At 48.7% G+C, this 18,235-nt stretch overlaps 1 protein-coding gene across 7 annotated transcripts in view; it reads right to left on the reverse strand.

The window, feature by feature from the left end:
• Positions 1 to 74: 74 nt before the first annotated feature.
• SEMA4A (semaphorin 4A) overlaps positions 75 to 18,235 on the reverse strand; it is a 28,311-nt gene continuing 10,150 nt past the window's right edge. For 4 of the 7 annotated variants that reach the window (XM_027530518.1, XM_027530526.1, XM_027530508.1 and 1 more), the window contains 13 exons: positions 16,923 to 17,083; positions 15,562 to 15,624; positions 15,184 to 15,282; positions 14,855 to 14,960; positions 13,910 to 14,026; positions 13,071 to 13,195; positions 12,733 to 12,905; positions 11,520 to 11,670; positions 5,310 to 5,490; positions 3,731 to 3,849; positions 3,464 to 3,621; positions 1,755 to 1,855; positions 76 to 1,379 (listed from right to left, as the gene is read on the reverse strand). In XM_027530518.1, coding sequence (XP_027386319.1) covers positions 787 to 1,379; positions 1,755 to 1,855; positions 3,464 to 3,621; positions 3,731 to 3,849; positions 5,310 to 5,490; positions 11,520 to 11,670; positions 12,733 to 12,905; positions 13,071 to 13,195; positions 13,910 to 14,026; positions 14,855 to 14,960; positions 15,184 to 15,282; positions 15,562 to 15,624; positions 16,923 to 17,083 — 2,147 coding nt within the window. In that variant the 3' untranslated portion in view covers positions 76 to 786. Of the gene's footprint in view, positions 1,380 to 1,754; positions 1,856 to 3,463; positions 3,622 to 3,730; positions 3,850 to 5,309; positions 5,491 to 11,519; positions 11,671 to 12,732; positions 12,906 to 13,070; positions 13,196 to 13,909; positions 14,027 to 14,854; positions 14,961 to 15,183; positions 15,283 to 15,561; positions 15,625 to 16,922; positions 17,084 to 18,235 lie in introns of all 7 variants that reach the window. The other 3 variants (XM_027530544.1, XM_027530534.1, XM_027530492.1) reach the window with 2 other exon arrangements.

Below are 18,235 nucleotides of genomic sequence, written 5' to 3' on the forward strand. Positions count from 1 at the left end.
TCAGACTTCCTGCTCCCCTCCCCTCCCACGGGCCCCAGCTGGAGTGCTCTGCTCTGACAGAAAAACAGCACCAGTCACAAGCTTTGTCTTTTTAATAAAAAATAAACTGTCTGTGACAAGCAGGTTTTGAATTCCAAAACAGAGGAGAGGGGAGAGAAGAGAGTCCAGGGGTCAGCCAGGGAAAAGGAGTGATCAAGGCTCAGATTACCCCTGCCATTCGAGCCAAGCCAGAAGAGGCACAGATTAAATGTGCCCCAACTGAAGCAAGATGGAAGGAGGTGAGACTTCAGGAAAGACCTCCCAGCGGAGCTGATAAGGTGAGCTGGAGGGAGCGGCTCCCTGCAGGGTCCTGGAGAGTCCTTGGAGAGGGGAGTGTTGGTATCCAAGGTGGCAGCTGCTTTCAGAGTGGAGTCTCCAGATGTGGTGTGCTCACGCGCTTGTTGTTTTAGGGTCTCCTGCAGCGGTATGTTCTGGACGGTCCCAGGATGCCCAGAACTGAAGGATCCTCTCTGGGTCCTCCTTTCATGGCCTAGACCAGGTCTGGGGCAGCCCCGCTTAGAGAGGCCACGTGCTTGGTAGAAGCAGGTTCCACAGGGGAGCCAGCTCTGCTGTGCCCAGCCTCACTGAGTGCTATCAGTGGCACAGAATGGCAGAGAAGGTCCTCTGGTTGGGGAAAGCGGTCTTCGGTGCCACTCCCAGCCTAGTCAGAAAGGAACAGCTCCCAGCTCCCCCAGCCAATGGCCACACGCCCTGCCCTATCCAACAGCCCCAGCCTGTACCCAGAGTTTAAGCCACCTCTGTGCCCTGGAGGTTGTTGTCGGCGTCCATGTCACTGGCAGAGGTCCTGCCTTCCTTGGAGGGTTGGAGGCACTGCTCGCTGCTCAGTGGGGCTTTCTCCCTGGAGGGCAGGGTCCCACAGCCTTGGACTTTGCCCCGGGCTCGGAGTGCCCCCAGTGGGGATACAAGGAAGGTGACGAGGGCTCCTGAGAGCACCAGGGCAAGGAGCACAGTGACGGTGAGGAAGTGGGGCCAGTAGGACTTCGGGGCAGCCAGGGCGGCCCCGCCGCCAACCCTGGTCAGCGGGGCCTCCATGCGCTCCCGGGGAATGCCCGCCAGTTTGGGGTCCAGGGCGAGGGGCTGGTCCTGACTGTGCACCCAGTAGGAGACCACAGGGTACGAGAAGTCATTCTCAGTGGCCCAGCACTGATAGAGACCCCCCGCCCCATCTCGCAGAAGCAGCAAGAGGGAGCCATTGTAGACTGTGGAAGGGGCCTCTGGGATGGCTTCTACCCCGTGACTCCAGTGGTAAGAGGCCAGAGCCGAGCTCTGGGGACAGGGGAGCTCCAGGATGGAGTTGGGGACAGCCAGGACTTCTTTAACTGTAGGGGAAGGAAAGGGGCCAAAGGTTAAGGGGAGAATGCAGGCCCCGACATTTGGGGCCCCATTCCCGTCTCCGACTTCTATTTCAGGTCCTAAACTCAACTCTGACCCCTTTCCTGTCTCCAGTCTGGGCCCCAAACTAACCCCCAGTTCATCTGACTCCAGCTCTGACACCAGAACCAATTTCAACCCCAATCCTGAATCCCAGCTTAGAATTTCTATCCCTCCACCCTACAGCTGACATTCAAATCCATCCCAACTCTGGGTATTCAGTTCTCAAGCCAGGCAGATGCGAAGGGAGAAATTGATGCAGGAGTGTCCCCACCGCTGGAAGTCCTCTCTAGCCTCTGCACCTCCTCTGGCCCCACACTCACTGATTTGGGGGCGGCTCCTGGGCCCCAGACTCCTGCCCATGGGGCCACTGGCACATGCCCACTCTGGGTTCCCTTGCTGCATGTCCTGTTTCCAGGACTTCCTGAGGAGAGAAAGCAAAAATTATCCCTTGAAACAGGCAAGAGTGGGAAGAGGAGGGAGCAAGAGAGGGAAGTGCAGTGGGGAGAAAGATGGGTCGGGGTGACAAGGTAGAACAGAGATCAGGGGAAGAGAAGCCCAGGGTGGGCTGCAACAGCTCAACAATGCCGGGTATAACTCCATCCCTGGAGGAGCCCCCAGAGGCTGGGGGTTGTCTTGGAGGCGATGTGTTAGTATTAGGTTGATGAAAACGTAATTACGATTTTTGCATTGTTGAAATTTGCCATTTGATATTGGAATACATTCTTAATAAATGTGGTTATGTTATACATCATTTTAATGTATATTTTTTGCTTTATGTTTTTTGCTAATGACCTACTTGATGTTTATTTTATATTTATTTTGGACTATGGAAATAATATTAGACAAAAAGCAAATATGAGCAATTTTCTTACTCGAGTTCAAAATGGGTCGTAAAACGGCAGAGACAACTCGAAACATCAGCAATGCATTTGGCTCAGGAATTGCTAGCAAACGTACAGTGCAGCGGTGGTTCAAGAAGTTTTGTAAAGGAGACAAGAGCCTTGCAGATGAGGAGTGTGATGGCCGGCCACTGAAAGCTGACAACGACCAGTGGAGAGGTCATTGAAGATGATCCTCTTACTATTACACAAAAAGCTGCCAAAGAACTCAATGTCGACCATTCTGTGGTCATTGAGCATCTGAAGCAAATTGGAAAGATGAAAAAGTTCAATAAGTGAATGCCTCATGTGCTGGCCACAAAGCAAAAAAATCGTCATTTTGAAGTGTTGTCTTCTCTTATTTTAAGCCACAACAAGAAACCGTTTCTCGATCAGATTGTGATGTGTGATGAGAAAAGAAAAGTGGATTGTATACTATAACCAGAGACTACCAGCTCAGTGGTTGGACCAAGAAGAAGCTCCAAAGCACTTCCCAGAGCCGAACCTGCACCAAGAAGAGGTCATGGTCATCGTTTGGTCAGGACCTTTTTTGGTGCAAGTGTGGCTTTGGGAAGTGCTTTCGAGCTTCTTTTTGGTCCAACCACTAAATGTCTGATCCACTACAACTTTCTGAACCCTGGCGAAACCATGACATCTGAGAAGTATGCTCAGCAAGTCAATGGGATGAACTGAAAAGTGCAATGCCTGCAGCCAGTTCAAAAAAAAGGGCCCCTTCTCCACAACAACACTCAAACACATGCCACGCAACCAACACTTCAAAAGCTGAACGGACTGGGCTGCAAAGTTTTGCCAAATCCACCATGTTCGCCTGACTTCTTGCCAACCAACTACCACTTCTTCAAGCAACTTTTTGAAGGGAAAACGCTTCCACAAACAGCAGAAAATGGTTTCCAAGAGTTCATCGAATCCTGAAGCACAGATTTTTATGCTACGGGAATAAAGCAACTTATTTCTTGTTGGCAAAAAATGTATTAATTGTAACAGTTCCTATTTCGATTAATAAAGATGTGTTTGAGCCTAGTTAAAATGATATAAAATTCACAGCCCCAAACCGCAATTACTTTTGCACCAACCTCACAGCACCTGGAAAGAAGGAGCCCAGAAGCACATACAGGGTAACTGGCACTCACAGGATGGGGGTGGGCAGGAGGCGGCAGGTTTGAGACTCAGGGTCCCAGGCACAGTGAGGGTCCCGGGCAAGGACACAGTCCATACAGCTCTCGTAGACACTACAGTTGGCTCGAGGAACCTTCCAGATGCCTCCTGAGAAGCCTACAAACACTGCTCCCTGGAAAAGAGATGAAGCCTGTCAAGTCACCCTGCCACATCTAGTAAGGACCTAGCACCCAAGGCCTGCCCCCCTGGAGACCTCATCTGAGGATCAGGCCCTTTCCCACCTGGGTAGGGGCCAGCTGCAGGTTTCGAACAGGTTCAGGGTCAGGGAACAGCTGAATCTCCTCCACCAGATAAGCACTGTGGTCCCCACTCACCACAGCCTTGTGGAGGGAGCCTGTGCCTGTGGAGAGAGAGAGTTGAAATCACCTAGCCTCTCATGCTTGCTCTCTGACTCCAGATGGCCTCCCCAGCTGTCAGAAAGTTCCTTCTGGGACTTCTCTGGTGGCCCAGTGGTTAGGTCTTTGGGCTTCCATGCAAGGCGTGCTGATTTGATCCCTGCTTGAGGACCTAAGATCCCACATGCCTTGAAGCCAAAAAAAAAGAAAGAAAGAAAGTTCCTTCTGAAGTCTGCACTGGACACAGATCTGTCAGACCATTTCCTTCCGTTGCCATGGAGACGGAGCTCTCGTAAATGGCTGGAAATCCCTTGCCTCTCAGTCCTTCCTTGGAAACTGCCTGATCAAACTCCAGCCCTAGAGGAACCAAACTATCCCCTTTCTTCATGGATATGTGGACTTTTAATCAGTTCTGGAGAAAATCACATCACCAGCCTCCCTCACTACAGTCAAGGGTCTCTACTCAAAGTTCAGTAAGGTCTACCCCGACCACCTTTTCAAATTACCACCTTTCCAACAAGCGTTCCTGACCACCCCATCACACTGTTCTACTTATTTTCTGATCTCGTAATGTACCAAGTAACTGACTCCTTCAGTATGTTTATTGTCTGTCTCCATGCACTCCAAAAGGAGCTAGCTTTTTGTCTGTTTTGTTCTTGTCTGTGTACTCAATATAGGCACAGCTGATGTCCTAAAAGAAAGAACGAACCTGACGGGCTTCTTCTACTAAAGCTCAAGGTCATCCACCTTAGCCAGGCCCTCAAAACATATGCTTCGCAATCTTCCCCATCCCCCCACAGACCGTCTCTCCTTCTTTCCACAAAGAATATTTGAATCTACTTCTCTCTTCTCAAACCTGCCTTTTCCATCCCTCAGTCCCCGCCACTCATGACCTTGTGTTCTCCTACTTCATAGAAAACACAAAAGCCTTCGCCTAAGAGCTCCCTCTACTTCCTGCCCATCTTCTCCCTCCCCAAGTCTATACACCCCTCCTCTATCCTCCCTTACATCACCTTTCTAGCATGGTTTCCCCCATAAGATAGATAAATAAGATAAACAGCTCTTGCTAAGGTCACCAAAACCCTTCATGCTTCTCTACCTCACCAGACTGAAAGTTCAGAAAAGTTAGGGATGGGGCTCTTTGGTTCCCCTGCTATATTTTCAGAGCCTAGCTGGGTGCCAGGCACAGCACAGGTGCTCTGATAAACATTTGCTACTTCGTGATAACCTAGAGGGGTGGGATGGTGGGAGGTCCAAGAGGGAGGGGTTATATGTATATGTATAGCTGATTCACACTGTGGTACAGAAGAAACTAACACAATATTATAAAGCAATTATCATCCAATTAAAAAAAGAATTTGTTGAGTGAATGCATGAGTGAATGGACTCAAAGGTCTCCCTCCTCAACCTGAGTTGCAACCCTGGCTCCAGCCCCTTGAGGGGTGCCCTGGAGCCCTCTACTCACTGGTGCCCAGGTACATGACCAGATGGCTCTGCCCGTCGATGCCCTGGGCTGTCTCCACCGCAAGCCATGTGTACTCTACACCAGACTTCACCAGCAGGGGTGTCCCCACCACTGGCTCATCCATCAGGAAATGGTCCTTCATGAAGGTCAAGGCTTTATCAGAGGAGGGGCCCTTGGAGCACTGAAGGGGGAAGGAGGCAGATCAGGTCAGCTTTCTCCTTTCCTTCAACCCACCTGTGGCCTCTTCTCTCCCTCCCTCCCCTTTGGCTAATCTCCTTTGCCTCCCTCCCTCTTGGCAGTCTTCATTTCAGGATTGGGATTAAAGCTGGACTCTGGAACTGCCTGGCTTTAAAATGCAGCGTCTGAATTCAGCATGTCTGAGGTTCCTTAACAGTGAAATGGGCCTATTACCAACACAGCACAGACTTGCTATGAGGATGCAAGCGACTTACATGAAAAGTAATTAGAACAGTACTTGGCATGAAGTAAGTACTTGATAAGCTTTAGCTGTCATTATTTCTACCCATCATCCCCGTCACCAAGGATGCCCGGCCACCAGCAGAATGTAGGGTGAGGATCCCCTGCAGGCAAGGACCACCCTGAACTCATGTCTGTAGGCCCAGGCTTAGCATAGGACCTAGTACTCAGTTGGGGCCCAATAAATGTTCACAGAGTCAATAATGGAATGCAGTCTGTCACAAAAAGGGGTGGTGTAGCAGGGAGTATTTTGCATCATGGTTTGGCATGAATTGGATGCACGACTCGGGGAGAGTCCCTTCTCCATTCTGGGCCTTCTTTTTCTTACCCATAAAATGAGGGGGTTGGACCGGCTGTTCTCCAAAGGCCCTGCCAACAACAGCATACTGCAGCTCTGGGACACCTGTGTCCTGATCAATGGTCACGATTCTTGTCCTCCGTTTCCAACAGCACTGTCTTAAAGCCAGCCACAACTGCATCACCTCATGCTGTGTCCTCAGACAAGTTACCCTACCTCTATGAGTTGCAAATTCCTATCTGTAAAGTGACGCGATAACATCTGTATCTCATTTAGATGCCAGAATGAGCACATGTACCTACTCTCGCTTCCTCCCAAAGGGATTTTTTTTTTTAAAGACATATGAGAACATGAGAGGAGGTAAAAGCAGCCACATTTGGGAAGCTGGAAAGCAAATGAACAAAAGGGAAAAGACTAAGCAGGAAAAAAGAGTCTTTCTAAGCCAGCCCAGGCTTAAATTTTTATTTATAAGGTAGAATTTCTGAAGTTCATAAATCAGTGGCCTCAGTCCCCTCTGGAAACGGGGCAAAAGAAAGGCTATATTTGAAAATCTATTTAAGAAGCAGGCAGACTTCTTCCCAGCTCCATGCAGCTGAGTAACTGTCCCTTCCATACCCTGGCCCAGGACTGGAGGTTTATTCTCTAGAGAGGATAAGGCAGAGGGACTCTGGTTGGAGGACAGCAGAGAGGTGACACACCATGATGAAGGCAGGGGATTAAATGCAGGTAGACACAGCACCTGCTGAGACTCTTCCCCCACCCCCAGCCTTTCTTCCCCATGACTCCCAGATCCCAGGAGCCAGACCGCCTTACTCCAAGACAAGACTAGAAGAATCTGCTCCAGGAAAGCTGACTAAAGGCCCAAAAGAAAAGACTTAAAGATACTGATATTGAAGGTCTCCAGTAAAGCAGCCTAGCCAGCCCATTCACAGTGGAGTTATCATGGAGTTCAAGTTGCCAAGTCATACCCAGGGTGCAGAGTTTCCACAGCTTCAAGGCCCCCTCCCTCATAACTATGAGTAGATAGCCAAGGATGACCAAATATGTGAGTGAAACCACAGACATGAAAGATATAAAAAACAGAGACACGGAAAAAAATTAATAAACTTTAAGAGGAAACAAATGATTCAGAGAAAAGAAAACTTCACAGCGAAGTATCATTATTACCTTAAGAGAGAGAAGTATGAAAATAGCATACCCATGAAACAAGAACATACATAATGCTTCAAAAGAGGAGTTCTTATTCCAACGAATGCAGCCAGAGATTATAAATGTCCTGAAAGAAGACCAAACTAATACAAGTTTTTATTTTGCTCCCCAAAGTCAAACTTTAAGAGCAAGTTTTTATGATCAAGTTTCTAGATCCAAACACCAATTTATAGAAAATACTTAAACTCTGCCACAGCAATGCAAAATCATCAAGATCCAGACTGTGGGAAATTCTACATACCGAATAAATTGTAAGAGAAAGAAAGAAGTTGGCAAGGGAACATATAGACTAAGAGAGACTGAAAAGAACAACCAATCCAAACTTACAGATCTTATTTTGATTTTGATTTCAAAAACAAACTATATTAAAAAAAAAAAACCTTATGATATCTATGAGACTATTAGAAATTTGAATACTTTTGCATATTAGGTTAAGAAACTATTATTAATTTAGGCGGGGTAGGGGGCTTCCCTGGTGGCTCAGATGGTAAAGAATCCACCTGCAATGCAGGAAACTTGGGTTCAATCCCTGGAGAAGGGAGTGGAAACGCACTCCAGTATTCTTGCCTGGAAAATCCCAAGGAGCCTAGAGGGCTACAGTCCATGGGATCACAAAAAGTCAGACACGTCTGAGTAACTAAACATGCACGCATGCATTATTTTTTTGGTGTAATAATGGAACTATACATTATTTTTTTCAAAGCCCTTATCTTTGGTGATACATACTAAAACCATTATGGATGAAGTAATGGGATGAATGGTAGCCACCCAAAGGTATGCCCATTGAAAACCTGGGAGTGTGACTTTATTTGGAGAAAGGCTATTTGTAGACATAATTTAAAAATCTCAAGATGACTCATTCTGGATCACAATGGGCTCTAAATCGAACGACAAGTGTGCTCATAAGAGAAGAGGAGGAGACACACAGAGATAAGGCTACGTGACGGCAGAGGCAGAGACGGGAGTGAGGTGCCTACAAGCCAGAGAACACCAAAGCCTGCCAGCAGCCAAGGCAGGAGTGAGGCCCAGAACGGATTCTCTCTCAGGGCCTCCAGGAGGAGCCAACCTTGACTGCAACTTTGATTTCAAACACCTGGCCTCCAGAATTGTGAAGGAATAAATTTCTTGGTGTTCTTGGTGTTTTACACCACCAAGTTTGTGGTAATTTGTTATGGCAGCCATAGGAAACTAACACAGATGAAATGATGCCCAGAATTTGCTTCAGAAAATAAGAGGGGAAGTGAGTGGGATAGAGATGAAGTGGTCTGATTGGCGAGGAGTTGCAGCTGGCTGATGGGTGTATGCTGCTAAGTAACTTCAGTCATGTCCGACTCTGTGCAACCCCATAGATGGCAGCCCACCAGGCTCCCTAGTCCCTGGGATTCTCCAGGCAAGAACACTGGAGTGGGTTGCCATTTCCTTCTCCAATGCATGAAAGTGAAAAGTGAAAGTGGAGTCGCTCAGTCGTGCTCTTCACGACCCCATGGACTGCAGCCTACCAGGCTCCTCCGTCCATGAATTTTCCAGGCAAAAGTACTGGAGTGGGGTGCCACTGTTTAGAGGTCCATAATACTATTCTGTCGGAGAAGGCAATGGCACCCCACTCCAGTACTCTTGCCTGGAAAATCCCATGGACGGAGGAGCCTGGTAGGCTGCAGTCCATTGGGTCGCTGAGGGTCGGACACGACTGAGCGACTTCATTTTCACTTTTCACTTTCATGCACTGGAGAAGGAAATGGCAACCCACTCCAGTGTTCTTGCCTGGAGAATCCCGGGGATGGAGGAGCCTGGTAGGCTGCAGTCCATGGGGTCGCTAAGAGTCAGACACAACTGAAGCGACTTAGTAGCAGCAGCAGTATACTATTCTGTCCACTTTTTATATGTTTAAAATTCTCTATAATAGAATGTATTTATAAGACATATACAAAGCTCAAAAAATCTAGGAAATTAAATATGTTAGCAGAAATTTAAAATCTGACAGAAGGATCAGAAGATAAAAAAATTGAGATACTCTCTTAGCAAGTAGAACAAAACCAAAGACTTGGGAAAATTCCTAAAAAGGATTTTAAAAGTTATAGGACCAACCAATCCAGGGTGTTCAGAAAGAAATGAGAAAACATCCCAACAGTAGAATATCCTCTCCATGAAAAAAGAGATTTTTGTTTTCTTCACTACTATGTCTTCATTGCCTACAATAGTGACAGGTGACCTTAAAAAATATGTATTAAATGAAAAGGTAACAGTTCAAGCAACAGGTAACAGTTCTTTTCAGTTCTTAGAACTGAAAGAACTAAATTTCCAGGCCTAAGGGGCAAAGTGAACACTCGGACCATGAATGAACAAGATCCCATCAAGGCACAATATCATGAAATTTCAAAATAACCAGCAACAACAACAAAAAAATAACCAGCAACACAAAAAAGGTACGACAAGATTCCAGAGGGAAAAACAGATATTCAAAGCTTTGGGGATCAGAATAGCTTCAGACTTCTCAAACAGTAGCACTGTAAGCTAGAATATAATAGAGGATGCCTTCCAAGTCTGAAAGGAAGATTATTTTTTCCTAGAATTAAAATAGATACAACCAGGCAAACTATCAAAGGTGAATGTAGAATGAAGACATTTTCAGACATTCAGGGTCTCAAAAAAATTTACCTGCTGTGTATTCTTTTCCAGGAATTTACAGAGGCCATCCTGGTGGCTCTAGTGGTAAAGAACCCACCTGCCAATGTATTGAGACATAACAGACACGGTTTTGATCTCTGGGTTGGGAAGATTCCCTGGAGGAAGACGTGGCAACCCACTCAGTATTCTTGCCTGGAGAATCCCATGGACAGAGGAGCCTGGCAGGCTATAGTCCATAGGGTCGCACAGAGTCGGACACAACTGAAGCAACTTAGCACCCACCCACCCATCCTCCACTAAAATAAGACAGTGAAAGAAAGAAAAAATAGGAAGTTGTGGGATGCAAGAAACACCAGATTATCGCAAGAAAGAGGCAAAGGGAATGCCCAGAATGATGAGGAAGGGAGCTTCCAGGATGGCAGCTGTGCTCCGGATGTACATGAGATGAAGATGTAGTCAAGACTGCAGCAGATAGAAAGGATTTCCAGGAAAATGAAATTCTTAGACTACCAAATGGGTCTGTTTTCAAAAGAGATTCAGTTAATTGAGGTAGAGTTTGGGGTTGAAATAAAGATAAGAGCTTAGAAAACAAAGCAAGAAAAAAAAATCAAGATAATTACTAACCCCAGGGAAAATTTTTTTAATTATGCAAAAAGGAAAAATAATCATGGCCTACTATATGGCTCAGTTGTGAGTAATGAATCATAATATAAATACTGGCCTGACCAAACTGACTATAAACCAATGCTGGGAGATAAGAGGTGGGTACAGCAGTGTGCTGGTAAGGCTGCTCTGGGGTGATGATTTAAAGTGTTTGCTGATTTCCATAATGTATTATTCCCACCATGGTTAATTTCAAGCTATCAACGTAATGTCACTGAACTCGGATTTGGAAAGAGATGCACAAAGGGTTCTTGCTAGTTGCTGCAAGTCAGCTCCAGCTCATCGCTGAGTGGGGGGTGGGGATGGGGAGACACGGTTAAATCTTCACCATCCACAATGGGAATTCAATAGCTGCTGCCTGAAATGGAAGCAGCAAGGAATAGGAATAAACATATTTTGAGATTTGGAGATAAAATCAAAAGAATCAGCTAAAAGAGTTGAAGGAGATTGTCTCTAGAGAGGGAAAAGTGCTGGAGAGAGGAAACTGGGCTGCTGTTTGTAACCAACCATGTAAATCTCCTTGGAAAAGTGCTGGAGAGAGGAAACTGGGCTGCTGTTTGTAACCAACCATGTAAATCTCCTTCGAATGGTGTATATATACAACCCCGATCCAAAAACAAAAGTTAAATAAGAAATGCAGATGAAGAGGCCCAGGAAAGTCCCTGGCACAGCCTGTGCTCCCTTGTTTTTTCAGTGATATACCCAAGCATATGGTGTGCACTTAGCTGGGGTGCAGGGGTGCTGTTCTGTATTTAGGATGGGGCTGGACACCATGGATGTGGAACGTGGGCAGCTGGAATGGTGAATATCTGAGCAGACAGGACTTGGGGGTGTGGGGAGCACTAGCATTTATGGGGCACTATCACGCTGTGAGAGGTGCTTTGACACATATATGTCTGGGGGAGGCGGGCTTTACTCATTGCATGGATAATACTCACACTGCCTGGCCGTGGACTGATATCAGGATATTCATAAGTAGTCCAGCGTGAAGTCTCTTTGTCCAATTCCTTATACTTCCCCTCAAAGACACTCTTGATGTCCTTGAGTGAGAAAGCACAGACAGCAGAGCTCCTGGTCCCACCAACGTGCCTGGAGACAGCCAGAGGGGAAGTTAAGTTGTCTGTAACCTCCTCTGCTACACCTCCCCCTCCCACCTTGGCCCACTTTTGGTGAAAAACCCCAGAAGGGGAGAAGTATGAAGGGCTGGGTCAGTCCCCAGCCGAGAGGCGATAAGAGCTAGGAGAGTCCCAGACTTTATCCCATTTTAGGATCTGAGGTGTGGTTATCCTTAATGAGAACTAATTTGGGCTCAGGCCCTGGGGCGTCTCCTGTGTGGCCTGCCCAGACTGAGCCTCTATGGGAGAAGCAAAGTAGCCAGCTCCCAGACAGGCTCCAGGTGAAGCTCTCCTCCCTGGGGGTCCAGTGTATTCTTGGTCCTCAGAAAACCAAACAGAACCCAACTACAAGACTATTTTTATTCCTTCCGCCCTGGTCTGTGGAGACAAAAGCTCTGTCTTTATTGTTTTGTTTTAACCTGACTGTGGCATAAACCATATTCTCAGTCCTGGAAGCCACAGATACCAGACCATGCTTACAAAAGATATCTTTGGTACCTGACACATTGTCAGCAGACATCTGAACACTGTGGGAGCCAGACCACAACAAATAAGTCTCAATCTCCAAGCAATGACTTTATTTTTATCTTATGTTGTTGATGGTGTTTCGCTCTATGCTATGACCACTAGGAAGTTCACAGCTACAGGTGTCCCAGCATCCCCAACTGTATAAGTGATAATCATCTGTAATGTGCGGACTCCATCCCTGGGTTCTCTCATTCTCCTTTTATTTCCATTTCCTCATAGGTTTATTTTATTTTAACGTTTGCCTTTTGTAAGCTGCCTCCTATCCTTTTTGGAACCAGGCAGGACATAAACTAATAAGAACCTTTCTGAGCTTTATTTTCCCTATCTACATTGAGCCCTACATTAAGGGCGTGAGTCAAATTCCTGGGAGATGGTGATGATCAAATGTCTTCATATGTGAAGTGTGGAGTTTGTACTTCGCTCACATCAGTTCCTACCCTCCCTGGCGGGCCAGGGAGCTGACCCCAAATCCCACTTCCAACCCCCACGCTCTCGCCTAGTTGCTCACCACTGAGAGGTAAAGACTGCGTAGACCTGGGGATCGGTGGAGGAATTGTCTGCCAGCAGGACAGCGTGACGGATAACGTTGAAGGGAAGTTGTTCCGGCTGGGTGCAAAGCAGCTGGGCCTTTAGGAAGGTGGTCCACTTCTTCTGCAGCAACTTTTCGCCACCCACGTCATTCTAGGGGCACAATCTAAGAGTCAGAGGGTGCCCCCACTGCCCACGCGTGACCACGCCCTCTAGCCCGCCCCTCACCCCATTGGACCCTAAGCGCCCAGCCCCTCCTCTGCCATCTCCCCCATTGGCTTCTCCACGGCCAGCCCCGCCTCCCACCAGGCTGTGGACCTTGCAGACTTGGGCCACCCGGGAAATGCGAAGCTTCTCGAAGAACTCAAACTCGCTGGCTGTCTCCTCGAAGAAGAAGTAGACGACCTGGGTGGAAGGAATGGCTGCCACGAAGGAGGCGTCCGCTGCACGGGAAGGGCAGATAAGCTAAGAGACGGAGCACCTAGGTGTCCTGGTTTCCCCTTTGGGAAAACCCTTGACTCTGAAGACTAGAAGGTACTATGGCCCAGATCTACAGCTGATCGAGGTGTGGCCATGGGTGGGGGAGGTACTTTAATTATTTACATAAGATGAAAGTTTCCCGGGTTTCCGTGGTGGCTCAGTGGTAAAGATCTGCCTGCCAGTGCAGAAGACAAGCATTTGATCCTTTGTCAGGGAAGATCCCACATGCAGCAGCTAAGCCTGTGGGCTTCAGCTATTGAACCTGTGCCCCAGAGCCAGAGAGACCCACAACCACTGCGAGCCCGTGTGCTGCAACTACTGAAGCCTGCCTGCTCTAGAGCCTGTGCTTCCCAACAAGAGAAGCCACCACAATGAGAAAAGCCCATGCACTGCACGCAACTGGAGAGTAGCCCCTCGTTCGCCACAATCAGAGGAAAAAAGCCTGCGCAACTACAAAGACCCAGCACAACCAAAATTTTTTAAAAATTAAACAGTTTTTTTTAAAAGATGAAACCTCCCAAGGACAGGAGGTCTGTCTTCTTCCCTGCAGTACCACCTTGCATATAGTACGTCTCAACCAATGAGAGTTGAGTGAATTAACAGCAGTTCAGAGTGCCAGGTCTCCGGGACTTGGGGAAGGGGGCCAGACCTGTGCTGGGTGGGGCTGAGGTCCTTACGTTGTAGCCAGCGGAGGAAATTGTCAGTCTTGAGGACAGGCTGGGATCCCAGGGTGCGCAACAAGATGGGCTCACTGCCCAGGAAGTTGTTCATGGTGCCAGAATAGAGCATCCCATCTAATGTGAGGAGAGGAGGGAGGACCTTGTCAGTTGGAGGGTGCCCCTGCCCTTCTCAGATCTGCCTCTGACTGGGGTCAGCATTCACATCACTCTCTGGCCTTCTTCATTTGTTCTACACCTTCCCATGGAGTCCCAAAGCCCAGCTCACAGCCCGCCCTGAGCACTGTTCTTAGGTCCTCCTCCCACAGGGACTGGCCAACTTTATGGCCTTCAGTGTTTGGCACTTTCCCCCCCTTTCTCTGGCTCCTCCCTCCCACACCCAGCTGAACCACTCGCCAGTTAGAATCACTCATTGTTTCTCCAGGATGGCTGTTCTGTTTCTACACATGAGGGCATACCCTTTTCTTCCAGGAACACTTTCCCTGCCCACCTACCTGTCTTTCAAGGTCCCACTCAGTCAAAGGCCACCGGCTTCAGGAAGCCAGGGGGTGGGGGGAGTGATGGTTTGTGTCCAGGAGGGCACAGCACCATGATTTCCTCTTTGCAGTCCCTACGTTTCCTAGCCCAATGCCTGGCACACCGGAGTGGCTGTTCATACAGAGTCTGCTTGTTGAACAGAAGGTGACTCTCAGGCCTCTTTCCTGTCTGAGACCCTTCCAGGACCCTCCCATCTCTGTGCATCCCTCCACATCCATCTTGCCCCACCTCCTTTGTGGCAGCTTCATCTGGTTGGGGTACCTGATACTGCCTCTGATTTTATGCTCTGAGGCTCCTGGCTTCCCCTCCCTTTGTCCTCTTGCCTTTCAGGAAATTGTCAGATTCCCTGTGTCACAGAGTGACCAGGGAAAGCAGTTATTGGGATGGACCAGGGAAACCGATACTCACCTGCCATGACAGCCGTGTGCTTATGGGTGGGGTCGAAGGGGCTTTGGCCTTTCCCCTCCACAACCCTGTCCTCCGAGATGGGCAACAGTCTGGAATCTTGGAGTTCCTAGAGGGGGGGAAGTGGCTGGGGGGGCCAGAACGCCAGAGTCTCACGTCTGGGAAAGGAGGGACACGAGGGAGGAAGGGGTAGGGGGTGCAGAGGAAAATTGACCTGGAGCTCGGAAGCTCACAAGGACCCTGGGCCGCAACATCAGAGTTTTTCAGAGCTGCAGAGGATGAGCTGGGGTGGAGGTGAGGCGGGGCCTGAGAGCCGGCGCCAGATAACTCACAATGAAGGTACAGGCAGGGCTGAAGGCAAACGTGCCGCAGGCGTAGAGGTGGGTGGAGTTGAAGGATACCAGGACACGAATAAAGTTGAAACACTGTGTCTGGGGGAGAGAGACAGTTCAGGCCTCCAGAACACTTGCCCCAGACTCCCGGCCCCTGGAGGACTGCTCCCTCACTTGCCAGGAGGGAGAAGGGCTGGACAGTGCTGAGGCAGTCCCCATAGGTCTTTATAGAACAGCAGGCCACGTGATCATGATCCTCTAGAACACGATCACTCAAACAAGCGTCCTCTGCTGCCTGCCTCACCTAAGGTCATCCAGTGATGGCCTGGGGACACCAGGGCTCTCTTGCAGAGCCCCAGTATCGCCACCCCTACTTACCTCATTGCTCTTCCTCTTAAAGGCACATTCACTCTTTTTTCTGTCACTGGCTGGCCAGGGTATCTGAAGTAGGGCATTGGGAAAGGGGAGATGAAGGGAATGAGATCTTGAGCTCTCTGACCTACTACCCCCTCCTTGGATCTGGTGTGAAATCACCAGCAGGCATAATGGTTAGTTACATGCTGGTAGGCTGTAAGAACCTCGCTTTGTGACCCTGGCTATTACTCTAATGATACTGATATTCATGAGGACACAGCTCCATGTGAGAACATGGTCAATGGAATCAGACCTGAGCTTGAACCTAGACTCAACCACTTACTGGTTGAGTGATCTTGGTCAATGGCACAGATTTCTGTATGTAAAGCACCTAATGCCATGCATGGTATACAAAGCAGCAGCTGGAAACAAAACAAAACACATTTCCTGGGGAAATTGTTAAAAATTTTCGGTTCCTCACACCTCAGAGAAACTGTATTTTTAATCCGCATCCCATATGTGCAGGTGGCCCACAGACCACACGCTGAGCAACACAGACTGTGTTGAGATGCTCAGTAATTGCTCCCTCCCTCCCTTTTTTCCTTCCCTCTCCCTTTCTCCCTTACATTATTCCTGTGAGTAGGGTGACTATAACACAGAAGCCTCAGTGATTTCTTCCAGTGGGTGGATATCACATTATTGATAAATTTGAGTCAATGTTTCTCTCATAGGTCAATTTCCATATCAGTCATTTTAGCAACTAGTATTGGGGCTTCCCTGGTAGCTCAGCTGGTAAAGAATCCGCCTGCTAATGCAGGAGATCCTGGTTCAATTCCTAGGTTGGGAAGGAGGCCCTTGAAAAGGGATAGGCTACCCACTCCAGTATTCTTGGGCTTCCCTGGTGGCTCAGCTGGTAAAGAATCTGCCTGCAATGCAAGAGACCTGGGTTCAATCCCTGGGTTGGGAAGATCCCCTGGAGAAGGGAATGGCTACCCACTCCAGTATTCTTGCCTGGAGAATTCCAGGGACTATCCACGGGGTTGCAAAGAGTCGGACACGACTGAGCAACTTTCACTTTCACTTTGTCAATTTCCATATCAGCCATTTTATCAATTAGTATTATTCAACCAGTATTCATCGTGCCCATGAAGTGTAAGGCCACTGCTGTGTTTCTTTCTTTCTTTTTTTTATTTTTTTTATTTTTTTTGTGTTTCTTGTCTGTCATAAAAATCATACGTGTATATGTCCATACCAAGACCTGCCAATCGTTGCTGATTATAGGCAACAGCAAATTGGGTAGTTATTCATGCATAGGCAGTCCAGGCACAGGGCAGCTGCCAGCCCCCTCCTCACTTCCAGCCCGCACCCTTTCCCTGGCCTCTCACCATATTCTTCAGCCTTGGCACCCCAGGATCCTCGATATTCAAGGCCAGAATGGCCTCTCGAGCCCCCACATAGAGAGTGCCTCCGTCATCACTCAGGAGTAGAGTGTCAAAGTCCTGGAGGCCCTTTTGGTGGAAGAAGCTAAGAGCTCTGCGTCCATCCCCTGTTGAGAGGTGGTGAGAAGGGGTGAGTGATGAGAAGGCAGTGGGTAAGCAGCTGATTTATGAGAGAAAAGCAGGGGAAGGAAAGGGTTGGCAGAGTGTGCTCCCCCCAGCCTTCGCAGCCGGACCCACTCTTCAGCAGCAGATCCCTGCTTTGCCCCATCCTGCTGACAGCCTAGGAGCATTGGGTGCTGAGCTCATAGTGGAGAGGAAAGACAACCAGATTCAGGGTAATAACAGACTGGGACAGACAGAGGGTGCCCCACACTCAAGAGACAGACAAAGGGACAGGAAATAAAGTGAGGCATAAGGGATGTTCTTTCAGGCCTAGGGGGCTGCGGCTGGGCAGGACACATCAGTCCTCACAGGCAGGGAGGGCAGAGAGCAGATAGACAGACAGGAAGGTGTTGGCACCCACAGACAAGAAGGCTAGAGGTAGATAGGACTATGTGTCAGAGTAACTGTGGGTTTCAGGGGTCCCACTCACCAACCCCACTTTCCTTCCCTCCTCTACAGGAAATTTCTACCACGAGAACCACTGCCATAGGTGGAACAGAAAGAAAATGTTTTTCTCCTGAGTTTCCTGCAGGCGCCTGTATATCACCCAGACTGGGGATTTCGGCTGGCTGTGGGAGATTCCCTGAGGTCTCGCCATCACTGTGATGTGGCGGAGGTGGGCGTGTGTGCCCGTTCCCCTGGCACATAGGGCCCCTGGCACATCAGCGAGGAGAGATGAGCTTCTCAAACTCTCTCTCTCATGAGCACGTTTGCACTTTCGCATTAGAGGACTGATGAGCTAACTGTTAGCTCTGGAGGCTCAGAGAATCTTAGTACCAACCACGAAGAGGAGTTGGGGAAACATGTGGCAAGGTGCCAGAGAGGCTGGCCTCCCCAGAGCTGTATAAACCCCTCTGTCACTGAACTGATCACCCTCAAGTATGGTTGTGTGACAGCCCACCTGCCTGCCCCTGGGGACCATCAGCACCTTGGGGGCAGGGTTTATGCTTGTAATCCCAGCACCTAACACAAGGGAGGCCCTTCCATCAATGGGCAACATGCATTTCCTTTACCATGTTGCCCCAGAAAGATGCAAAAGACTCAGCCATGCCCAGGAGACCCTGCCCCTGCAACTCCGACAGGGCCCATGTCCTTTC

This window comes from Bos indicus x Bos taurus, chromosome 3 (genome assembly GCF_003369695.1).
Source record: "Bos indicus x Bos taurus breed Angus x Brahman F1 hybrid chromosome 3, Bos_hybrid_MaternalHap_v2.0, whole genome shotgun sequence".
Lineage (NCBI taxonomy): Eukaryota > Metazoa > Chordata > Mammalia > Artiodactyla > Bovidae > Bos > Bos indicus x Bos taurus.